The sequence below is a fragment of the Leptodactylus fuscus genome, chromosome 4 (assembly GCF_031893055.1).
Source record: "Leptodactylus fuscus isolate aLepFus1 chromosome 4, aLepFus1.hap2, whole genome shotgun sequence".
Lineage (NCBI taxonomy): Eukaryota > Metazoa > Chordata > Amphibia > Anura > Leptodactylidae > Leptodactylus > Leptodactylus fuscus.
In genome coordinates this window covers 193672110-193697731 of record NC_134268.1, presented here as the reverse complement: position 1 = coordinate 193697731, position 25622 = coordinate 193672110, and the positions used below count along the sequence as shown (strand labels likewise).

Sequence of the window (25622 nt, the reverse complement as noted above, 5' to 3'; positions counted from 1 at the left end):
GGGAGCCGTTTGTTCCGGCTCTCGGGAAAAAGAAGCGACATGTTCATTCTTTCAGGGGGAGTCACCTCACATCCGCCTGAATACACTCCCTCCCGACTAGGCCCATTTATTTGGGCCTAATCTGGAGTGGAGTGCGCAACTGGAGGCCAGTCGTAGCTACTCGTATTTTGGTCCGGAACCTGAGGCGACCAAAAAGTTCCATGTAAACGTACCCTAACGCCACTCTTTAAAGACTGTTCCTCAGATCAAGGGTTCCCTTCTCAATATGAGTTTCGAACAGAAAATCTACCTAGTTCTATAGCGCTATAGGGATGGCGGGGGTATATCACTGCGCGAATTTGCCATATACAAATCTGAAAATGCTAGAGAACATGAAAATATTAAAAATGATGACAGCACTGGGGGGAGCTGTGGTCATCCATAGATTTAGTATTCTATGCCCCCATTTGGCATTGGCCAATAGAGGAGGGTCTCGCCATGTAAGGGAGCCTTCACACGATGTAATACATTGAAAGCAATGGGGAAAAAAGCCTCCCATTGATTTCAATGTGGAGCGCACGTATACCGGCTCCCATTCAAGTCAATGGGAGCTGCTTTTTACACGCTCATTCTGAACGTGTTTTTACGATCAGAATGAGCGCAGCGTTACATCGTGTGAAGGCTCCCTAATAGTTATGTGCGGGGCACATAGTATAGCCCCAGATTTGAGCGGTATTTTTAGGTTTATCATTTTGTGTTGTCCTCTATATATTCTGCAGATGATAAAGTGCCATCGCTGGAGATTTCTAGGCATGATGGAGTTAATCCCTTGTCCTGGATTATGTGTGTCCCTAACACTTGTCTTCTGCTTCCATGTGTCACATTTGGTTCATTTTATTACAAATGCGAAATAGACTTCTTATCGTGTTTGTGGCGTAAAATGTTATTATACAGTCTGTTATATGGCGCTCGCTAAGATCCTCCGTTCCCCTTCACACTGGCACCGTGGGCATTGAGGTCTCGCACACATTGTGGTTTCTGTGAGACCTGCAAAGTTTACGTCATTGATGATTGTAAGAAAACAGCAGGAGCCTTCATCTCCAGCAGATTCATAGGACATGGCGTAACGTGTTATATTAGTCATTGAAACCATCTCTGTATGACTGTGACTGGTAAGCGCGCTGGTTATGTCATTGTTTTAATGTCACAATTGAAGCGAGGTTCATAGTAATGGCCTAGGATAACGAGACAAGTAATAAATGTATACGGCAAAAGGTATATATATGAATTGTCATAGTTGTGGCCCCCACGTAGGCCCCTAATGGGCAATTAGAATTGTTAGAAATTTTTGTTATTTGGGGTCTACGAGTGTTGACTGCTGCACCTCTTCATCTTGTAGCCCTAAGCCTATCTTCACAGAGAGTTTTTTACACGTTGGGGGATTGTAGTTTTTGGGATAAGGGTAAATTGGTGGAAAATGAAGTTGAATTTAGGGAGCACATCTGTCTCGGATTCCTCTTCAGTTCGGCTTCCCACCCAGATGAATGGGCCCAAGCATCGGTGAGTCTCTCATAGGCGACTCTGCACCCGAATCAGGCATGGAATATGTAGCAAAATGGAGACGGGCGATTATCTTTTTTTTGGCATCCTGCTCCAATCTCTACCTCCTATATCCTTCATGCTATGTCCTAAATCTCTCATGCTATTGGTGAGTAGCTTACTATCAAATACATGTACTAACATGTCTGCCTGTCCTAAGCGTGTCATTGTGAACTTTACTACTTTACAGTAAGTATGAAGATCTCGAGAATGCTTATGTAATGATGTCATGTCATGTGACCATACAGCAAAAACGTCATCTATGTACCCTAGCCAAAAAATACAATGCTGTTGGAGCAGCTGGCTAGGGGGGGCACAAATGACTCCTCCAACTCCACAATAAATTATTGGCATACGGAGGAGGGGGCCACTATGGCACCTATAGAGGACCCTCAGTGCTGGCTGTAGAACTCGTCCTGGAACAAAAAGCACTTTCTATACATAATGATCTTATATATAATATAAATAGTGACTCAATAAATTCCTATACCGTGACATGTATGGCTGGGTTCACATCTGTGTTGGTGTCTCCGCGTGAAATCAGCTTCTGTGATCCGTCAAAAGTCATAAAACTGATTAGAACGGGTCGTTTATAAAAATCCATTGATTCCAATAGGTCTTTAAAACCATCCGCCGGTGTGCGCTTAGAGCATTTCCATCATGTATCCGCTCTTTTGGGCAAAAGTTGGACTTGCAACACTTTTGCTCTGTCCAAAAAATGATACGCAACAAATCTGTGTTTTTTTGTTTTTTTTTTATGTTGTTGTGATTTTTTTTTTCTTTGAGGTCTATAAAAGGCAGTCACAAACGGATCACCAAAAGCAATCCACTCTTCATTCTTCTTTGCATACTCTCAGGATGAACAATGAGGAGGGGAGACTGATCCATCACTTTTTTGATAGATACCCATTGGCTGATCCTTCAAAAACGTCGGACTATGGTATACGTCGTGTAACGGTTTTGTCTGTTTTTGTGACAAATCCATTGGGATTTTTTTAAACGGACTTGCAACAGGCAGATACCAGGCGCAAATGTGATCATCGCTTATTGTCATCAGGTTTTATTGAACTGAATATGTCACCATATTTCATGTATTTATTACTGTCACATCGCAAGATTGTGAACATATGCTAACATAAAGCTGAAAGACGGGTGACTAGCAGGTCACAGGGATTAGCACCTTGTCATAAATAGAGCTTTGTAAGATTTGCTGCCTCCTTAATGAATAGTGATGAAGCTCAGGGTTGTACTAACTACTGCTGACAGGCACTGACCGTACATACAGGATCCTATTACATTTATACCCCAGCCAGCCTGGGATAAGGAACCATAATTATATAGCCAAATTACAGTGGCTTCTGGTTTTATCCATCCGTTCCTTATAGTTTTCATGATCTCTCCTCTAGCCATGTTCTGAGAAAATATATATATTTATTATTATTATTATTATTATTATTATTATCATTATATATATATATATATATATATATATATATATATATATATATTTTTTATATATATATATATATTATATCATTTTATTTTATATATATATATTATATCATTTTATTTATATATATATATATATATATATATATATATATATATATATATATGAAGTAGCAGGGGTGACGTTGCCATCCTTTAGTTTATGGATAGATATAATCTACATACAAAGCTAAGTACTGCAAATTATACACACATTGGATTAGTTATCTTCTAATGATCCTGTGTTATACTCCAGAGCTGCGTTCACAATTCTGCTGGTTGTTTTGGAAACTAGCAATAAGCTTGCTGTTGTACAAACTTGATCAGCTGAGCTTCTATATGGAAGTTGGACAAGGCAGTAAAGGGGTTTCTCATACAGATGTCCTATCCATAGGACACGCCATGAGTATGTGATCCTTGGCGGTCCAACAGTCAGACCCTGCACAGATTAGCCGTTCCAGCAGCGTCTGGGTGTAGGAAGCTTCTAGTGGACATCATTTAGTAATGATGACTTATACTGTGGGTAGGTCAAATCCATTTGGGGTTAGTAAAACCCATTTTAAGTAGTTGTCCCATTAAAGACACTTACCCCTATCCACAGAATAGACGCTGGGGGTGCCACTGTGGTGGACTGAGGCCCGCTTGTCCATTTACTTCTATGGGGCTGCCGGGACTGTAATCTCAAGCATCCTCATAGAATGGAATGAAGGATCAGTCACGAAACTGCTTCGGTGCTCCAGTCACAGGACTTTCACTTCCCCATTCTCCTGATCGCTGGAGGACCTAGTGGTCAGACCTCCAGCGTGGTCACACTTATCCCCATTCCTATGAATAAAGGGTACATGTCTGTAATGGGACAACCCCCTTTAAATTATTACCCACCGCCTGGTGGAAAGTGTTCCTTTCCCGTCACCAAGCTCTAGGCTGACAATAAGCCAATATGACTTACTGGGAGATTTCAGCTCTGAAGCTTACAGAATGTAGCTGTGATTTACAATACAAACTGTAACTCAGGATCAGTACAAGTAATGCAGTAGATTTACAAAGTCGCTTAATGTTTCATATAGTTATATAAACTGGAAAAAATGTAACGTTGTGTTTGGGGGTTACATTGTGTAACATCATACGTTATTTGAGTTTACTTGCAGTCCTATGTAAAATCACAGCTATGACTCTGTTCACATTGCTTTGGATATTTCTATTATTAACTAAAATAACAGATGTGAATGACACCACCGGTGCCCGAGGGATCCCATTGAATTTAATAAGGTTGTTTTATTTTCTGTTATGGTGTTCTGCATATTTCCGGATTTTGACAGAATCTGCGACAGAGGCCCCTACAGTGTCCGAACCTCAGAACATGTGTGAACAGAGCCTTATACCGTATTCTCTTAAGATTACCTTGTAATAAATGACAAATTCAGCTCTGCTGCGTCTGTGTCACCTCCTGAGGCTCACCATATGGGGACACTGCATAGACAAGCTCACTTTGCTTTGTTCCTCAGCCTCACCTTACTGAGGAATTTCTTCCTGGCAGATCATCTTCTTCTTGTTCTTCACTTCATAGCAAAGAGTGCTTAGTGAAGGACCAAGCAAACAAAGTGAAGTAGAACGCGTGGTAAATATAGCTATGCACAGTCATTGAGCGTCCAGTGCCGAACAGCATTATTGTGTATTGTGATCTATATGAGAAGTCAGCCATACAACACATTTGATGCACTGCTGATAGGGTTAAAGTAAGTTTCAGCTCTTAAAGGGACACTGTCACTATAACCCTATCTCACAACCTACAATACCTAGATAGGTTAGGGTCACCTGCATCAAACAGTGTTTTCCGCTTGTAATTTGCTATCTCTGTTTTGTGCATATACGCAAATTAGTTCTTTGGAGAAATGAGCAATTTCCATATTGACAAAAAGGCAATAACTCTGCAACAGATGCACCAAAGGAGAAAACGGCGCTCATTTCAGGTGACCCTAACCTATTATCTGCAAGGCTGGCCTGGGCTAGGTTCTGGGGACAGACTCCCTTTAAGGTGTCCTTACAATACAACAGCAAAGTCTGGGAAACATGATGATAAATTCAGTGGAATTTCGGTACGTTGAAGTGTGCCGACTGTCCAGATATCAGTGAAAGTAGGTTCAGACATGTTGAATTTCTTCCTAGAGATCAGAATCCAGCACAGGTGACCATTAAAGATTTTTGGGAACCTATATGGGGGGGGAGCTAATCAAGAGTATAAACTCCATTCCTGGGTCATACCCTCTAGTGTTATTATGGATTTATGACCAAGTTTAGGATCCCCTCTCCCTTGCCCACATATTACTTTGTAGGTTTGCCATTCGTTACCCTTGGCTCCATGTAAAATTGTGACTGAAACTTCCCGGGATCTCTGGGTCCCACAACAGACCCCACCAACAGGAATGCAACGCTGGTGTGAACCTAGCATAATACTGAAAGAATTGTGCTAGTGGAGTTGTAGGAAATTGCATTCAGCAGTATAGTGGGGACCCCAAAATGAATCCCATTGGTGGGCCCTCCGCACCCCAGCCTGACCCTGGTTACTCATATACCTGTTTGGGAAAACTGATAAAAACCCTTTAAAAAAAAAAAAAAAAAAGAAGTCCTTTGGAGGTCACTAGAGGTCATTTTCTCGTCTTGTCTTCAATTCCTCACTATAAATGATTTGGAGAAATTGAGATTAAGAAATTGAAGTTGGATCAGTCTTTGCGAACAGGAAGAGAATATCAGTTACCAGAACAATACAGTGTAGGAACAACCTAACAAGCACCCGGGGGCGTCTCTGGGCCCGGCCCCCATTGTGAGCGATAATTACAAAACAGAGTGATACGTGTAGCAAATACAATAAAAGAAAGGATAATCGGCAGGTGATCATTACAACACGCAACACTTCAGAGGGACACAAGTCCTCGGGTTTAGGATTGATTGTCGGTATGGGGTCTGTCTATTTGCAGGAGTGCTCTGATCCATTGCGTATGAGGCTGCGGCATCAAGTTGTACATGCAGGACTTCATGTTCTGTTACAAAAGTAAACAAATGTGACAGAAGATGGCTTCCATCATGTGGTTTACATAGAATCAGTTTTTGACAGTTTAATGTCCGTTGCTGTCATCCCATGACGGAAGACAGCAACGGACATTATCAACCGTATTCTCAACGCCCTCAAACAGAATGACAATTGCTGCAAAACAAATATTAAAACTCTTCATTTTGTTCCAGGCGATAAGAATTTCTTTCTTACTGGGCAAAATGCCCATCTGCGTCCCGAGTCTCTGATGTCACCCTCCGTTACATAAAGTATATTTAGCAGAATTACAGTGTAAATTGGATGTTTTTGCTATGCAACAGCACTTCCCAAACTGCGGTAGTCCTTAGATGTTGAGGAGGCGCAGCTAGGGAGCCTGTTTTGGTATTGGGGAATATTTGATGTGCAGGCGTTTGGCTGCAGAATTGACGCCACGTGTGATATTGGGTTTAGGAGACAATTGGAACATACATTGAGATCAATGGCGAGGCACCAAGAAAAGCAGTGGCTTCAGTTTTCCAATGCTTCCAATTATAGAAGTGTTAATCGTTTATTTTTGCCAATTAAAATGAAGTGACTGAAGAAAAATCTAAATGCAATATTGTTATCATGGGTCACATGGCCGGGACACACCTCAGTCCCAATCAAGTGATAGGAGCATGATGTACCACCGGTCTTAATGACTTCCCCCAGAATGTCATTTGCTGCCATCTTTTTTTTTTTTGTACCATTTTATTATGCATTTGTGCCTAAAGCAAGGACTGTGTAGGGGCCACACAGTGGCTCAGTGGTTAGCACTGCAGCCTTGCAGCGCTGGAGTCCTGGTGTTCAAATCCCGCCAAGGGCAAAAAACCATCTGCATGGAGGTTGTATGTTCTCCCCGTGTTTGCATGGATTTCCATCCCATATTCCAAAAAGACATACTGATAGGAAAAAAAAAAAGTACATTGTGAGCTCTATGTGGGGCTCACAATCTACATTAAAAAAATAAAAATAAATAAAGCAAGGACTGTGGGGAAGATTTATGAAGGCTAGAGTAACTTATGCCCATCTTCATAGCCCTGCAGCCGGCGGAGTATACATCTTATATAGGGGGGAAGAAGATTTTTTGGAAAGTGGCGAAGGAAAGAAAGGGAAAGTGGTGAAGAAAACTGATAGACAAGGCATAATAAATCTGAACCCCGTGCTTTACTCTTGACCGCATACATGGCTACCAAGAAACTCCTTTGCACAAAAAATTAAAATGGAAATTTCCCTAAAAAGAAATATTGGGGAAAAAGAAAATGTGCCTGGAAACAATGCTGTTTTTACTGTTGCGGTGACTCAAGACTCCCTGTAAAAAGTGTCAGACAAGATGTGCCAATGTGATAAAATAAGTTTGGCACGTCTTCAGTCTGGCCTAGTAGGCTGCATTAGTATGGCCCATGGTGGGACCTGTGTGGTGTGCTGGCAGTATCTGCAGAACATCTTTGTCTGCGGTCACCTCTCTTCTAGGTTTCTATTCCTGAGTTCTATCCGTTTGGAGGAATACATAGCAGTGGGTACTACAAGCCCCAGCTTATTGCTCTGTTTATAGTCGCCGTGTGCCTGGAGACCTGACTTGGTGGAACTTGCCAGGCTGCAGCAATGGTATGACTCAGAAAGGAAACAGACTGGCTTTGCGAGCTGTTTGGGTGGGGCCCTTGGTTTTTCGATTACACTTCATGATTCATAGTATTGTGTCAGCAGAGAAGCTCATACACTGCAGTGCTTACATAGTGAACATGAGCGCTCGGGGGGCTGAACCTGGAGCTCCAGGAGTCGCTGCTGCTGCTTCTCTAAGCCACTTACTGCTGTATAATAGTGCACATTTATAATAGGATTACATGTATTGTGTGTTATGGCGCTATGAACTCTATACCTTTATTACCTGCCAGGACTAATTAGACCTTGTTCATCAACCTGTCATTGCAGTGTATTGGGAATAATGTAAGGATTAAAGGGGGTCTATTGGGTCCACAATCTCTCCCAATCCAACGTCGGGGCCTATAATAGGAGTAGAAGGCTAGGTTCACATCTCCGTCAGAGACTATGCCACAAAAAACGCCGAAAACTGGTGGAGAGTGAGGGCAAGACGGTGGCTCAGTGGCTAGCACGGCAACCTTGCAACGCTGGAGTCCTGGGCTCGAATCCCGCCAGGAACAACATCTGCATGGAGTTTGTATGTTCTCCCCGTGTTTGCGTGGATTTCCTCCCATGTTCCAAAGACTTACTGATAGGGAAAAAATGTACATTGTGAGCTCTATATGGGACTCACGATCTAAAAAGAAAAAAAAAAAAAAAAAACTGGTGGAGAGAAAAGTTATACCCGGAGGACCCTTCTCTCCGCCAGTTTCCATACTAAAATGTCGGACACCCGGCTAACCCCATTATGGTTTGAAGTCTGTGGAGAACTGCTTTTTTAGCGTATAGGCTCTCTGTCGTTCGGGTCCCTGATTTGCAATCTGACAAATCAGGCTCCACCCCCAGTGCACTTGTAACAGCATTTGCATATCCATAAAAATATAGTTTTCTCTACATTGCTGCGTTGGTTTGTGGCCACAAAGGTATGTTTCTGCTCCTTTTAAAGACCCCTAGACATTGATGTTATTGATTTAGGAGGCATTTTGGCTTGAACAAATTCCCAGAGGAGCGGCCACCGGGTCTGAAAAGACCACTGACCTGTATCATCTGAGAGGGGTTGTCACCCGGAGCAGTCTACTTGATACTCTATCCAAATCTATTCAGCTATTCCAAAGAAGTAGTCTTAGGGTGCATTCACACTGAGTAAACGCTAGCTTATTTTGTAGAGTAAAATTACACTTGTAAATTTTGCTATCCCATTGACTTTAATGATATTTTTTTACAAGTGTAAAAATACGCCTGTAAAAAATACGCCTGTAAAAAATACGCCTGTAAAAATACGCCTGTAAAATGTAATTGAAGTCAATGGGATAGCAAAATTTACAAGTGTAATTTTACTCTACAAAATAAGCTAGCGTTTACTCAGTGTGAATGCACCCTTAGCCTTACGTGGGAAAGCTGAGCTGATGTTCTTCCTGAAAGTCACCAAGTGGTCCCAGCATTTGCACGCAAGGTTGCCCAAGGCGTTATTCACAAGCGGCATAAGTCTCACTGTAGTGAATAGGATTTGATCAGGTCCCATTTACACAATATAGTAAAAACACGTCCTTAGGGTTTTGGGTCAGGTTTTTCTGAAATCACCACATTTTCTAGAACGTTTTCCACTATGGCGGGCAGAATCGGCGCAGACACTACAGGTTTTTTAAGTTTCTTTTTGCAACTGTTCGACTTTGTGCTTTTGCTGTGGTTTCCTGCCCCGCATAGCACGTCAATACAGCCTTAGAGTGGGTTCACATCTGCATTGTTGTCTCCGCGCCTGATCACTTTCTGAGTAGAATGGGTCATTTATAAAACCCATTGATTTTAATTAGAGATGAGCGAACACTAAAATGTTCGAGGTTTGAAATTCGATTCGAACAGCCGCTCACTGTTCGAGTGTTCGAATGGGTTTCGAACCCCATTATAGTCTATGGGGAACATATACTTGTTAAGGGGGAAACCCAAATCCGTGTCTGGAGGGTCACCAAGTCCACTATGACACCCCAGGAAATGATACCAACACCCTGGAATGACACTGGGACAGCAGGGGAAGCATGTCTGGGGCATAAAAGTCACTTTATTTCATGGAAATCCCTGTCAGTTTGCGATTTTCGCAAGCTAACTTTTCCCCATAGAAATGCATTGGCCAGTGCTGATTAGCCAGAGTACGGAACTCGACCAATCAGCGCTGGCTCTGCTGGAGGAGGCAGAGTCTAAGATCGCTTCACACCAGTCTCCATTCAGGTCCGACCTTAGACTCCGCCTCCTCCAGCAGAGCCAGCGCTGATTGGCCGAATTCCGTACTCTGGCCAATCAGTGCTGGCCAATGCATTCTATTGGCGTGATGAAGCAGTGCTGAATGTGTGTGTTTAGCTCAACTACACTGGTGGAGTAGTTGAGCTAAGCACACAGATTCAGCTCTGCTTCATCACACCAATAGAATGCATTGGTCAGCACTGATTGGCCAGAGTACGGAATTCGGCCAATCAGCGCTGGCTCTGCTGGAGGAGGCGGAGTCTAAGGTCGGACCAGAATGGAGACTGGTGTGGAGCGATCTTAGACTCCGCCTCCTCCAGCAGAGCCAGCGCTGATTGGCCAAAGTACGGAATTCGGCCAATCAGCGCTGGCCAATGCATCCCTATGGGAAAAAGTTTATCTCACAAAAATCACAATTACACACCTGATAGAGCCCCAAAAAGTTATTTTTTATAACATTCCCCCCTAAATAAAGGTTATCCCTAGCTATCCCTGCCTGTACAGCTATCCCTGTCTCATAGTCACAAAGTTCACATTCTCATATGACCCGGATTTGAAATCCACTATTCGTCTAAAATGGAGGTCACCTGATTTCGGCAGCCAATGACTTTTTCCAATTTTTTTCAATGCCCCCGGTGTCGTAGTTCCTGTCCCACCTCCCCTGCGCTGTTATTGGTGCAAAAAAGGCGCCAGGGAAGGTGGGAGAGGAATCGAATTTTGGCGCACTTTACCACGCGGTGTTCGATTCGATTCGAACATGACGAACACCCTGATATCTGATCGAACATGTGTTCGATAGAACACTGTTCGCTCATCTCTAATTTTAATGGGTTTTTAAGATCATCCTCAGGTGTGCGTTTGGAGCATTTCCGCCATGTATCTGGTGCTTTGTCTCCATTCACAAAATAAGGCCTCGTTCACATCTGCGTCTGTAATCTGTTTGGGTTAGTCCACAGGGGACCCCCGAACAGACTACCAAATGCATTTGCAAGCGGTGTGCAGTAAAAGCACACGGACCCCATAGACTATAATGGTGTCCGTGTGCTTGCTGCGAGATCTCCACTCAGAACATGCAGACAGGAAAGTACTTCACAGTCTACTTTCCTGTCTGTATGATTCGTGCGGAGATCTCGTGGCAAGCACATGAACCCCATTATAGTGTATGGGGTCCGTGTGCTTTTACTGCACACTGCTTGCAAATGCGTTCGGTAGTCTGTTCCGGGGGGTCCCCATGCAGACTCCCCGAACGAATTACTAAACGCAGATGTGAATCAAGGGTGAGGATAAACGATGGACAGCAACAAATCCACTTTTCTTTAACAGTGAGTTCTATGGAAGGCAGACACAAATGCTATTTGCGTTTTGCAATCCGTTTTTCTTTTCTGCACATGCTCAGAATGAAAAAAAACAACAGATCCATCAAAAGCGAAACAAACGGACAGTGTTTTGCTAGATAACCATTGATGGATCCTTAAATTCTACGTGTTGTGTAATGTTTTATTCTTTGATATTGTTTTTTGGGGTTTTTTGGGTTTTTTTTTAGACAGATATAGGCGCAGAAGTGTACATAGCATAAGCCCATGTTCACTTTAAATTTGTCCCATATTTCAGGCACGAATAGGGAGCAAGAACTTGTAGTGTATGTTGCCTGATCTGTGCTCCATGTCGCACAAAGTACTCCCTACATTGCCAGATACTTGTGGCCCACATCCTAGACACCACAGACGAAGCTGGCTACTAGCACCGTTTTCCAAATCCCCCCCCTTCATATGGAAAGGTAAGGAGGAGGGGAAGGGGGGATGTAAAATCTGCAGCCAAAACTGAGTTTTCCATTCTGCCTTGTGATTGACTGTAATTGAATTTGGCTCCTAGTAAATGTCACCCTGGTCTTTACAACCCTGCGTGATGTGACTTTTCTTGTATTAACAAACTGTCCGTCCGCAGATACGAGCGGCCTTTCATTCTAGCAGCTGAGTAGCGGCGGATCATGTCACCGTGTTGATCCTGAGAAACCAATGTTCTAGCTCAGTATGTTAAATAATTAAACATGTGCCATAATAAGCAGATTGGAGTCATTCGCTGGATGTCTAGATCAGCAGCAAAGTCAACAACTGCTATATATAGTGCGACCACCGACACGCACGGGTATGGAAGGCCGGGCTTCAGCTTCACCTAGAGTTACAGAAAAGCAACCTGCCTATTATATGTTCTCTCCATTCATTAGTGAGGGGGCGCACCATAGGTGACTGGCGTTAATGGAGGCCAGGGCGGTGTGTTTCCGCCATTATTTTAGGACTGGATTCCTGGCATTAAGTCTGCATATTACCTACAAGAATCTTATATAAGGCTATAAAAGGTTTCTTGTATAACATATGCCAGTTTTCTGTATGTCACAGACAGTGGCGAGCGAGGCGCAGAACAACGATCTGACCCTATAGTCAGTCCATCTTGTCCCTGCAGCTTGAAGGGGCTTCGTACAGGGAACAATAGATTGCATCAACCTTTAACAACTAAACTGCCCAACGATTCTCTTCTTTTGTGTGACACTTAGGCCCGGTTCACACTGTGCATGGGTTGGGGACGCTCCAAACGGCAACTTAATCTGCATAAAAAGTGGTTACGGTGGCTCAGTGGTTAGCACTGCAGCCTTGCAGCGCTGGAGTCCTGGGTTCGAATCCAGCCAGGAACAACATCTGCAAGATGTTTGTATGTTCTCCCCGTGTTTCCGTGGATTTCCTCCCATTCTACAAAGACACACTGATAAGGGTGGGGGGAAAATGTAAATTGTGATTCCTATATGGGGCTCACAATCTATATTTTAAAAAAAAAAGTTACCTTAGAAAACCTGTGGACCGCATAGACGAAAAATGCAGAGAAAAAAGTGCTGCTTGCAGCGATTTTGTCTCAACTTTTTTTATGCAGAGAGGGGAACGGAATGACCTGAACACAGATGTGAATCAGGCCTAAGGCTGGTTGCACACGACCGTATCTTAGCCACAGGCTGTGATTAAAGGCACGTGCGGCATGTGGATGTCATCTTTGTACCAGCCATGCTTCCACAGCCCCATTCATGCAATGATTTGGAGCCATGGAAGTACAGCTGCAAAACTAGACAGAAATAGGACCTCTGCTGAGTTTTGCAGCCCGGATTGCACACTGAGCTAGCCACGGTCGTCTGCAAGGGGCCATAGGCTATAGTCCTAGCTGAATTATTTCCAGAGATATCACTTTGTTTGAAGTAACCCCCTCCCCTCATTTTCTCTGCATATTACACAGCCCCGTACTCCATACAAAGTAACATTCAGTGAGAGGCAGGAGCAGCTCTCAATACACAAGCAAGGGAAGGGTGAAAAAAATGCAGGATTTCACAGAAAGGAGCCAAAATATGTTATTAACGTATATTACAAAATATATTAATGACATGAATACTGCCAGAAAATCAAAACGCTTTCAGCTTCTTCTCTTTCCAAAAGGAAGTGGCCTACATATCTTCATGTACCGTCTGCAAGTCTTTTTTGGCACCATCTCCAGGAAATATCCAATATGGTGTCCTAAGCAAAGTTCCATTGATTTCAGTAATTCCAAAAATGGATTTATTTTGCAGTAGTGCTGAATATACTGGGAGACATTACATGATATATGGAAAGGGGTTGTATTATAGTTTTTGTGTGTAATGTATTCAGTTGTGGGTATCTTTTGGTGAATATTTGATATGTTATATAGATAAAGGACACAATTGAGAAAATACCAGCAGCTGAATAGTTAAATGTTGTGTCGGCTACTGATGACATAACGATAAATCTACTATAAACCCGATCACTGCGATCCTCACCGATCCCTAGAGCAAAGTTCTGTCCTACTTTTGTGTCCGGTCGACCATGTGGCCGCCAATTAAAATCCAAGTGTTCCTGCGTGGAGATGATCAATGTAAAATATCACATGAAGCTGCTTCTATTATATTTTCTGTATTACATACGGTTTTGTCTTTTGTAATGTTTGTACCTCTTCATCCTCATCACGTATTGTTTTCTTTTGCAGGTTCATTTTCCTGATATTGAAAGGGCAGAATGGCTGAACAAGGTATGTCGGTTACCATTTCTGTAGCAAGATGAATTGAACTTTACTTAAGGGGAGTCTGTCAGTAGGGATATCAGTATCAAGCTAATGACAGTACCATGTAGGATATTCCATCTACCATTGCTTTAGTAACATCCCCCCCCCTATGTTTATCATCTGGGCCACATCCAGCAGCAGCTGTACTAACCGTACTGCACATGTCTGACGTCGGGCTACACCCAGAAGAGCAGGAGGCTTCAGTGAGGGGCAGCCGAAGTGGGAGATGTCACTCAGGCAATGGGGTGGAGCTGGTTGGCAGATAAGAGTGACTATCTACCCTGTTTCCCCAAAAATAAGTCATCCCCTAAAAGTAAGACATAGCAGAGGTTTTGTTGAATTCCCTAATATAAGACACCCCCTGAAAGAAAGACCTCCCCCAATAATAATAATCTTTCTGCATAAAGATTGTATGAAGAAAAACATTGCAGCTGGCTGAACATTGTGCGCGATGTTCCGTGTGCACAGGTATGCCGGCTGCTACGCCGCTGCGATACCTTGTATCCCCTTGTTCCTGCTGCTGTAGGATGAGCTGGGAGATGCCCGTTGTGCATACAGTAAGCATCGTATGCGGTGTGGGGTCCACTCTCCCAGCTCATCCCACAGCAGCAGGAACAGTGAATACAACGTACGGTATCACAGCAGCGGCAGCGCACAGCGTTCAGCCGGCTGCAAAGTTTTTCTTCATAATGTCTTTGCACAGCAAGCACATCTCAGCGTAGCGCAGTGGTGGCAGCAGCAGCACACAAAAATAAACTAAGATATCCCCTGAAAATAAGACATAGCATATCTTTAGGACCAAAATTTAATATAAGACACTGTTTTATTTTCGGGGAAACACGGTATGAAGCTCCAGCAGAAGAAGAAACACCCCTTAAGTGTTTTACAGCGAGTGTGCATAAGAGTAAAATTTCTTCTTTTATTGTCATGAAAATGGAGCTGCAATGCAGAACAAGAGAGACATGTTTGGAAAGTGTAGAAGCCGTCCTACATTTTTTTGATCTGGATTTTCCTGCTGATCTTCTTTACTCCTCCAAGACTAAAAACACTCCTCAAAAATAAGAATATTTTTACTCTTCCGGAAAAAATGTAGTGTGACCTCTGCCCATAAGAATTGAGGCCTTACCTAAACACATACCTTAAGTTGTTGTTTTATCGTAGCTTTTTTGTACATGCTTCACTCTATAGAGGGGTGGCTGTATACAGTTTGTGCAGGCAGGGTACATTTGTGGCTGTATACGCTTTGTTCAGGGTAGGGAAAGAATATTACCGCAATGAAGGCCAACACGCTGGCTCAGTGGTTAGCCTTGCAGCGCTGGAGTCCTGGGTTCAAATCCTGCCAGGAATAACATCTGCAAGGAGTTTGTATGTTCTCCCCGTGTTTGCATGGATTTCCTTCCATACTCCAAAGACATACTGATAGGGAAAAAAATTTACATTGGGGCTCACAATCTACATTAAAAAAAAAAAAAAAAGACCGTTATGAAACCAAAATATTCCTTTGCGACCAATTTTCTGGCAGCTGCCACATACATTAAATCCTCCATATATTCCATGTTGTCTATGGCTTACGAAACTTTGTCACGTATATTGCATAGCCTCTTATTGGTCACACCAGCAGTATCTGTATACATATATTGCCATCCAGAGGCGTATCTTTAAAGCTCCAGGGATCCAATGTGTAATGAGGCCCCTACCTACCTTGTGTCATTTACTATAGGGGTATATTTTATGTGTCAGAGGCCCAGGGCTCCATAGCCACTGCTATCAGTGCCCCCTATATCTATAACCTGGTGCCCATCCTTCTACCACTCTACAGTATTATTTAGTTGAGGAACCCTCCGTTGTTGACGCCTATTTTTAGCATGGCCTTATGTATTTTTAGCTCTTTATTTTAGACATGTGAACTAATGCATCCTAATTCACTCCTCAACTCTTCCCTACAAGCGTGTGGCACATGTTTTCTTGACACGTTGAGATGGCACCATGGGGACAGTCTTAACAACAGTGATGCAAAAGAAGGGCCCGACGCGTATTTGGAATACAATTGTCTAGTTTCTGTGACGCCATTCGCTCCTCTTGTATCTAAATATGTTAGATGTAGTTTGACCGCAGTAAAGTGAAGGGAAAAAATGTCACAGAAACACTTTAATGTGATGTATTTTCAATTTCTAGACCGTGAAACACATGTGGCCCTTCATCTGCCAGTTCATAGAAAAGTTGTTCAGAGAGACCATAGAGCCGGCGGTCAGAGGAGCCAATGCCCATCTGAGCACATTCTGTTTTACCAAGATTGACATGGGCACTCAGGTAGGTGTCTGTGGGGTTTATTCTCTGAGAAACCTGATGACATCATCAAATGTAATACACATCATCGCTATACCTATATTGGCTATGTGTGTTTTTACATTACAACTCTCCAAGGAGAAGATCTTGCTTCTCTGCATCCTGAATATGTAGATTTTTATGTATTTTATATGTCATTCTTGTCAATTATAAGGGGCAGTGGGTTCATTCTCTAAGATACCTAGTGATGTGAACCCTGATGACCTCATCAAACGTAATACACATCACAGCTACTGCTGCTCTCTAAAGACAAGTTATTGCATCCCTATGTCCTGAATATATAGATATTTATTTCATTCTTGTCACTTACATGTATAATATGTGGCTGCAGTGAGATACCTAGTGATGAGAAGGCTGACAACATCATCAAATGTAATACACATCATCACTACACTTGTAGAAGCTATTTCTGCTTTTCATATCATAGCTAAGTAGAGAATATGACATACCGCATATACTAGAGTATAAGCCGACCCGAATATAAGCCGAGGCCCCTAATTTTACCACAAAAAAACTGGGAAAACTTATTGACTCGATTATAAGCCGAGGGGGAAAATGCAGCAGCTACTGGAAAATTTCAAAAATTAAAATGGTCACAGTTTTTGGGTGCAGTAGTTTCTGGGTGCTGGGGAAGGGGAGGAGGGGGTGTTTTGGTTGTCTGTCTGCCCCTTCCCTGAGCTTGACGACTGTTTTTTTTCCCCCCACTTGAAATTCAGTCTGGCTGAATATAGGGGATCTGCAGTTCTCCTATTAACCCCTTCCCGACGGAACAGGAGCACTGCAGATCCCCTATATTCAGTAGACCGGGCACTGTCAGACACAGGGATACCTAATGTATATGTGTTTCACAGTCATTTTCTACTTTTGTATGTATTTTAGGGAAAGGAGGGATTTACAACTTTTTTTTTTTTTAAATCATTTTTTAAATAATTTTTTTATTTTTATTTTTTACTGATTCGAGTATAAGCTGAGGGGGGCTTTTTCAGCACAAAAAATGGGCTGAAAAATTAGGCTTATACTCTAGTATATACTTCCTGAATATATAGATTTTATAGGTTTTACATGGTATTCTTGTCACCAGTTAATTTACCTCCTCCAAACATACACTCGCTGTATAGCCAAATTCTTATATGCCATACAACTCATCTGGGTCTACACCAATAATAATTTATTGCATCTATTGCGATAAATAATAAAAGTAACCATGGACTACAGAAGTGGTTTGTGTATGCATAAGTATAGACTACACCAGGGGTAGGGAACGTACGGCTCTCCAGCTGTTGCAAAACTACAACTCCTAGCATGCATACTGGCTCTGCTGTTCTGGGAACTCCCATGGAAGTGAATGGAGCATGCTGGGAGTTGTAGTTTCACAGCAGCTGGAGAGCCAAAGGTTCCTTACCCCTGGGCTATAGGGTCTGCGGGTTGTCTCATATAAGCGCCTTAAGTGGATTAGGTTTCTGTTCGTGCGGTCCCCAAGTGGCCCCAACAAACGGAAACCCGAGCACAGGTGTAGACCTAGCGTAAGCAAACTAACTGTTCATAAAGGCCAGCTAGGGCTAAGTTCACATATGTGCCTTTGGAGACTCTCCTGAAATTGGTGGAGAGAAAAATCCTGCACGTAGGACTCTTCTCTCTGCTGGTTTCGGTATAAAAACGGAGGACCCCCATTGTACATATGTTATTATATGGGGATTGCCAGTGTCCGTGGGTAACCATTGTTTTAGTGGTCCGGGTGTACGTTCTTCAGGTCCCCCAGCTGATTGAGACTTGTGCACAGATGTGAGCCTAACTTAAGGTAAAAAAAGAACACACAAAAATGACCAGAAACCAGTCATAAAGAAACCTACAAGACATCTCTGCGCTCACATTCTTTCTTTAGCTTCTTTATTAAAATCTTGATCCATATGTTAAGGACATGTTGTGGCCCGTCCACAAGCCTCGATCACCTGATGAGTTGAAAACGTGATGTGAACAGCTCCCTAAGTCTCTTTTTCCTTGCATATTATCACTTGGCGTGCACAGCAAGCTATGTCTGAGGCCTAAGGGTACACAGCCAAGGCCTGAGGCCTAAGGGTACACAGCCAAGGCCTGAGGCCTAAGGGTGCACAGCCAAGGCCTGAGGCCTAAGGGTGCACAGCCAAGGCCTGAGGCCTAAGGGTGCACAGCCAAGGCCTGAGGCCTAAGGGTGCACAGCCAAGGCCTGAGGCTTAAGGGCGCACAGCCAAGTCCTGAGGCTTAAGGGTACACAGCTAAGGCCTGAGGCTTAAGGGTACACAGCCAAGGCCTGAGGCCTAAGGGTACACAGCCAAGGCCTGAGGCCTAAGGGTACACAGCCAAGGCCTAAGGGTAACACAGCCAAAGCCTGAGGCTTAGGGCTAGTTCACACGTGAGTATAAGGGGAGGTTTTTGACAGCGGATTTCGCGTCCAAAACCTCCCCTTATAATGGTGGTCTATGGAGACCGCCGGGCTTCTGTTCTCCGCTAGCGGCGAGCTGCTGCTAGCGGAGAAAAGAAAGGACATGTCCTTTCTTCAGGCGGAAGCCGCGCAGGCTCAGCCGCGCGGCTTCCGCCCCCGGCAGCTCCCTCCTATGTCGGCTCATTCATTTGAGCCGACATCAGAGGGTTAAGCCGCGACAGCGATGGTCGCGGCGGGCGGGTTTTGACAAGAGAGAGACGCGTCTCGCCGCGTCTCTCTCTGTGTCAAAACCCGCGCGGGCAGTTCACGTGTGAACTAGCCCTTAAGGGTACACAGCTAAGGCCTGAGGCTTAAGGGTACACAGCCAAGGCCTGAGGCCTAAGGGTACACAGCCAAGGAATCCACAGCAGCATTCGGAGTCTGGGCTTTGTAATTCTGTCGCAGATCTTCAGGTTGCCTTTCCGCATGCCCCGGCCCCATGTGGTGTCAGTGTAGAATCTGCATCAAGAACTGCTATCTTTATTCCATAGTGGAAACTCTGCAGCCATGTGCAATTTCCCACTGCAGTTAATAGGATACAAATTTTCTGTAGTTTTAATGTAGATTTCAGCACAGAATACATATTGAAATCCTCATGAAATAAACAGTTTGAACTTTTTTTGTTTTGTTTCAGATGACCTTTAACCTTTTATAGATTTTGGCATACGGTTTATTGCGCTATTTCTTTGTTACTATTGTGTTTGGTTTTTTCCCTTCCTCTTTCTTCAGTTTCTGTGTTTTGGCTTCTGTTTCGTGGTGATAGATCACGGGGTAATCAGTATTATATTACAGATTTCTGAACTCTCACCCGATCGTTCAACCTCGAGTTACCCCTTTTAGAGCTACACGACAAACCCAATTCCTTAAAGTGCCTAAAAAGTTTACAATGACCATGTCCTCTTCTGCTTTTTCTGACAGCCACTTAGGGTGAATGGTGTGAAAGTGTACACCGAGAACGTGGACAAGAGACAGATCATACTGGATCTGCAGATAAGGTAAGGCTTTCAGAAATGAAGATATCACTGTATAGCCCTATGTCACTTTATTGCATATTGGCAAGTATACCTGCAAATGTAACGCCATATTCTGCACCAGATTATATACAGTAATGGTTATAGTTACAAACTGGAGTGCAATTGAGCATCCATACATCTGTGTCTCCCATTAGAGTGGAGTAGCAGTCATATATGTATATGGGCTGCCACTCCAATCAAAGTCTATGGGACTGGCTACAATAGCGGAGAGCCATACTCGACTGTCTCCATTAGTCACATAGGCTTTGAGTGGATCGGCAGTGCACATGTCTGACTGTGGCTCCATTTAATTGGACGACATAGGACCTAAGTGTTGCTCTATGGTGGCCCCATTGGTGGGACCCTCAGCAATTAGGCACTTATTACCTATCATGTAAATTCCGGGACAATGCCTTTAAAGGCACGTAAGAATAGCCTTTATAAAGGCTATTCCGGCACTATGGGGTGGTGAGCAGGGAATGTCGCTGGTGTGCTTGGAGCACAGGGGGAAACAGACCCCACTTCTTAGAATTTTGGTGTGGGTCCCAACTGTCGTACCCCCATTGATTACATTAATCACTGCCTACTATAAGGATTTTGCTTTCCAAGGGTATAACTTAAATTTAGGGGCCTCAAGTTCGGAAATGCACGCTCAGTAACATGACTGCTATTACGTCATACAAAAGATATGGGAAATCCTCAACACAAAGTACATCCCACATAATAGTCATATATAGCGATCCCCTCTGCCTCTGGTCCACGAGTAGCTCCTTTGTATATGACGGCTGTATTTCCACCCATGGCACTGTATAAATAGAAATAGCCTCCCTATATGTAATTCTGGGTAAATACAAGGCCATATAATAGTAGTATAATACACAGACTGTGCTGCTGAAATCTAGCATCATCCTTGGTGTTAGCAGCTAATGGGTATCGTATGTTTGTAGTTACCTCGCTATAGGCGTACATTGCATTGGGTCTCAATGACCTTTTTGTTCTTTGTTTCCCCTTCTCAGTTTTGTAGGAAACACAGAAATTGATTTGGAGATTAAAAGATATTTCTGCCGTGCTGGTGTGAAAAGTATCCAGGTAAATGAATTTGTATATGCAAAGTGCACTACACGGTTATATGAGGATACTCAATAATGGCACCCCGAACTTCTGAGCAGGGCACTGACATATAGTATTATATGCAAAGGAAGGTGTCTGTTGGCTGAGTGGTCACGATCATGGCATTCTTTAAATTGGCACCCTTAACTGGGAGTGCTTGGCATCTGCTGATATGATTTAGAAGAGCATTTGGGATTTCTTTCTTAAAGGATAAGTCCAGCGTTTTCTTCTCAGCCATTTTTTTGGTTGCTGTTATAATGCAACTTTGCAGACATCGTAATTGAAAATGTCCTATTGTTTTGTATCTACAGCTACTATGCAGACCAATAGGTTTTCCATGATAATAGGAAACAAACTCCATGTACCCTGATACTGCAGTCATATTAACATCCGTTTGTTCCCCAGATGGGCAGAGATTAAGATGCGAGTGCAGAATCTGACTGATACTACAGTTCCCCTACTGTGTGGAAAGTCAAGTATGATTTGGAATGGGTTTTCATGTAGTGTGTCGTTGGGTTGAGTCTGCTAGTGCAGGTTACCTAATATGAATGGGTCACCATGTAATACTGCATGGGCTGAGTCCATTAGTGCAGGATGCCCAATATGAATGGGTGGCAATGCATTGCACTGCTGGGCCGGGTCCATTCGTCGCAGATACCCAATATGAATGGGTCACCACGTAATCCTGCGTGGGGCTCAGTCCACTAGTGCAGGATGCCCAATAGACACTCTTGACCAAGTGATGCCTTACTGTGCTGAGTCTGCTAGTACCCATTATAAATGGATGACTGTGTAATGTATGACCACTGGTGCAGAATGCCCTCATCCATGGGTTATTAGAACAGCAGCAAATATTATAAAACCTATATTCCCCTCTCCGATCCCCTGTCGATCCAGCACACTTACCCTGGCAGACCACCCGGTAAGTGACTCCCATCTGAGACATTACCATGCCAGCGGCTTGAGTAGCCTCTGTGCTTGATTGTCAGGAGACCAGAGAGGTGAGTATTGCTTTTATAACATTTTCCCCTTTTTATGAATATGTAAACCTGTGAACCTGAATGTAGTCTCTGAAGTATAAAACCATATATGCTCTTCTATTGCAGCTCCACGGTACAGTAAGGGTTATTCTGGAGCCTTTGCTTGGAGACATACCAATCATTGGAGCACTTTCTTTGTTTTTCCTGAAGAAGCCGGTGAGTGGGAGCCATTCATTATTGCTCTTGTCTTTTCCTATTAATGTAAGGCATGCACAAGAGTAGAAATACTGCTTGTCATTACATCTCTGCCTGGTAGCCATTGGATGGCGATCATTATTGTGCTGAAAACCTGATCCTCGTGGAGGAAATGTTGGCAGACAGTAACCTCTTAGTGTCCATGTGATTGTGGTATACGGTAATTCTGTAAATGTAGGAAATTGCTAGCAGTATGAGATCAATTACCGCAGATGGAATATCCTTTAAAGGGATTGTCAAGGATAACGGATCAATGGCCTATTGTTAGGATAGGATATGAATATCAGATTGGAGGGGGAAGTCCACTACCCGGCGCTTACATTGATCAGCTGATATCTGCACAGTGTACAGAGCCAGAAGCAGGCAGTTCCTTATACCGTTTAGTGGCCATGCCGCACTATTCCAGCTCAGCCCCCATAGTGCAATATGGCCACTACACAGTGTAAGGAGCCATCTACTTCTGCCTCTGTACACTGTGTGGATATCAGCTGATCAGCAGGGGTGCTGATTATCAGACACCCTACCAATCTGATATTGTTGGCCTCTCCTAAGCTTGCCTTGTTCCTGGGTGTTTCATGCGCGAGCCAGCATGGCCTATATAGTATTATTTCATGTGTATTGCTCAATGCTCTTTGCATTATTTATGCACTTTTCACGTATTTAAATGTTTATGAGCTTACTTTATAGATGGGTCCGACCTGTGGCTCTCCAGCTGTTGTGTAAAAAACAAGTTGCATCATTCAATGACACTAGGTAGCTTTATGGCATGCTGGGGCTCTAGGTTACTCAACTGCTGGAGACTCATGGTGTAAACCACTGATGAAAATGTACGTTAAATGCATATAGATTTCTGTTTATGGTATCTTGCATTGGCGCCCACTTTATTTTTGTTCGCAACACTTTGCTCTATAGTTATAGACAGAACACAGCCCTGAACTCTGCAGCCTCAGGGGGTATATTCAGTTCTGCAGATCTGTGAATGGGGTTGTCTCTGTGATTGGTTACATTGGACAGGAGACTGAAACGGAACTAGATCTAGATTATTCTTGACCCGTGACGATTATTCAGTTTAACCCTCCAGGGGCCGGACTATTTAGTTTGCTTGTAATCCAATAATACATACATAGTGGTGCTATATGACGAACTTAACATGGCTTACACATACATTGTGCTGCTATACCACATGCACGGTGCATCATACACCATACACATATATAATAAACACACATAGTCACTCACGTTCGACTCAAATATATACACAACACACTTAAATACACTCAAATCCATACACATTAAACATACTAATAGACATCACACATCTATACACTACACACGTATACTGTATACACATGTAAGTACCTTAAAGGGGCTCTATCACTGGGAAAAGTCATTGTTAGCACATATTTACATAGCTTTTAGAAAGGCTCTTCCACAACTACCTTTTATATGTAAGTCGCCTCAGTAGTTTTGAGTGAGCCCGCTTTTATTAATATCCTAATTAGATTTAGCCATTTTTGGAAGTCCTGTACATGTGAATGGAGACGAATATATGTGCAGCCCTCTGGTTCCCTTCCACCTTTGAACAGGGTCCTATAGATGGGACTTCTAGTACATTTATGGCATACCTCTGGACATTTCCTTAAATCCCGCAATGGTAATACCCCTTTAGACTCAGAGTACGCCATGATGGTTGATGGGAGGAAGTTTCTTCTTGCTGAAGGCAAAGCAGCCCAGACCGCCTCGTGTAGAAGTTTCGCTATTCCCAGCCCTCCCAGATGGTTTAGATTATCGCATGCATGTTACAGGGTGGTTTGTGCTCTGTAAACAGTCCTGAGATCAGACAAAGAATCCTTGAGTAATCTCACAAAACAATGTACAGTATGCAAGTATACAAGTCACCGATCCCACCCATGTAAGGTATTACCTGGCTGCTAAATAACTGGCTGCCCCACCTGTGATAAATAAAATGCGAGGGATCAAGAAGGAGCAAATACTTCAAGTTCCATGAGTAAGGGTTCAAAGTAGGCCAGCTTCTTCTAAGTAAATACTGAGGTTTTACATCTCTTTGCCTTGTCATATCCATTTGGCAGGCTGAATTCAATTCCCAACCCTTTTTATTTTCTCAGGGGAGATCAGATTTGAGTGGCAGCAGTTTATTCCCTTCTCACTTTTGAAACACATGCATACTTGGGTGAACGGACTAGGGATGTTTAAGCGGATTGGGTTCACTTGGAGACCTGAAAAAAACGGAACCCGTATGCTAGTGTGAACCTACCGTAAGGGGGTGTTCACGCTGAATTTGTCAACTAGAAAATTTCTGCTTCAGGAATTTGAGGCAGATTTTTTCTTCTTGACAAAAATGGACACAGATTTTGACACTGAATTTGGATTGGAATTTGGAGAAGAGTACCATTGTATTTTGTCTATTTTGCCTTTATTGGGCATGGCCAAATTTCTAATTCTGCAAGCCAATTTTGACAATTTCCGTGTAATTCCCCCCCCCCCGCCTCTCATTTATATCATTGGGCGTTCTTCAGCAGAATCTGCCTGAAGTATGAACAGGGCTTTATACTCTGCTACTGTCTCCCACTGAAATGAAGTGGAGGCAGATTTCAGATGGATTTTGAGGTGCATTCTCAAATTTAGCAACAAATTCCTACGTGTGAACCACCCCCGAAGGGTGCATGTGGTCGAAACCCTTAGGGGCTTTCACAAGTAGGACTTTGATGCAGAACCTGCCTCAAACGCTGCCCCTTTAATTCATTTCAGTGGGAGACGGTAGCTTTTCAGAATTGAATGCAGAATTTGGAGCTGCCCAATGAATACAAAATAAAGTGGTACTATGCGTCAAGTTCCTTGTATAAAATGCCATCCTTGGTGACCTCTTACTTACAGAAGTGAATTGCACATGTAATCCCCTATCCAGGTTCCATCCAAATCCAGGTGCGGATCCATGACATATGAAACTGTAACTCCGTGTCAGCCTCATATTCCTGCTGCAGATGAGGCGTCAGGTTTTTCCACCCAACGTGTGACCAAACCCTTACATTGATATCCGTGTAAGCGTTACCACAGCAGATATTACAAGCCCTGGATTTCGCTATATTTTCCACTTTACAAATAGCCAAGCGTGCGGACTCGGAGCGGTGTCCCGTTACGCTTAATATTCTCTGCATATGTTAGTGACAAGAGATTTCAATATAATCCTCCGACGGAAACTGGAATTTTTCACCTTCCTTAGACGAGTCCTGCGGTTTCTCAAGTACTTTATATCGGCTCCTATATACACACGGTAATGTATGTCCTCTATGTAATATATGATGGAATGGATATTTGCT

At 43.3% G+C, this 25622-nt stretch overlaps 1 protein-coding gene across 4 annotated transcripts in view; it reads left to right on the top strand.

Moving 5' to 3' along the window:
* ESYT2 (extended synaptotagmin 2) overlaps positions 1 to 25622 on the top strand; it is a 96994-nt gene that overhangs the window by 34055 nt on the left and 37317 nt on the right. For all 4 annotated transcript variants that reach the window (XM_075271525.1, XM_075271524.1, XM_075271522.1 and 1 more), the window contains exons 2-6: positions 14048 to 14089; positions 16298 to 16432; positions 19845 to 19921; positions 20956 to 21028; positions 22156 to 22245. In XM_075271525.1, the coding sequence (XP_075127626.1) occupies positions 14048 to 14089; positions 16298 to 16432; positions 19845 to 19921; positions 20956 to 21028; positions 22156 to 22245 (417 nt within the window). The remainder of the gene's footprint in view (positions 1 to 14047; positions 14090 to 16297; positions 16433 to 19844; positions 19922 to 20955; positions 21029 to 22155; positions 22246 to 25622) is intronic.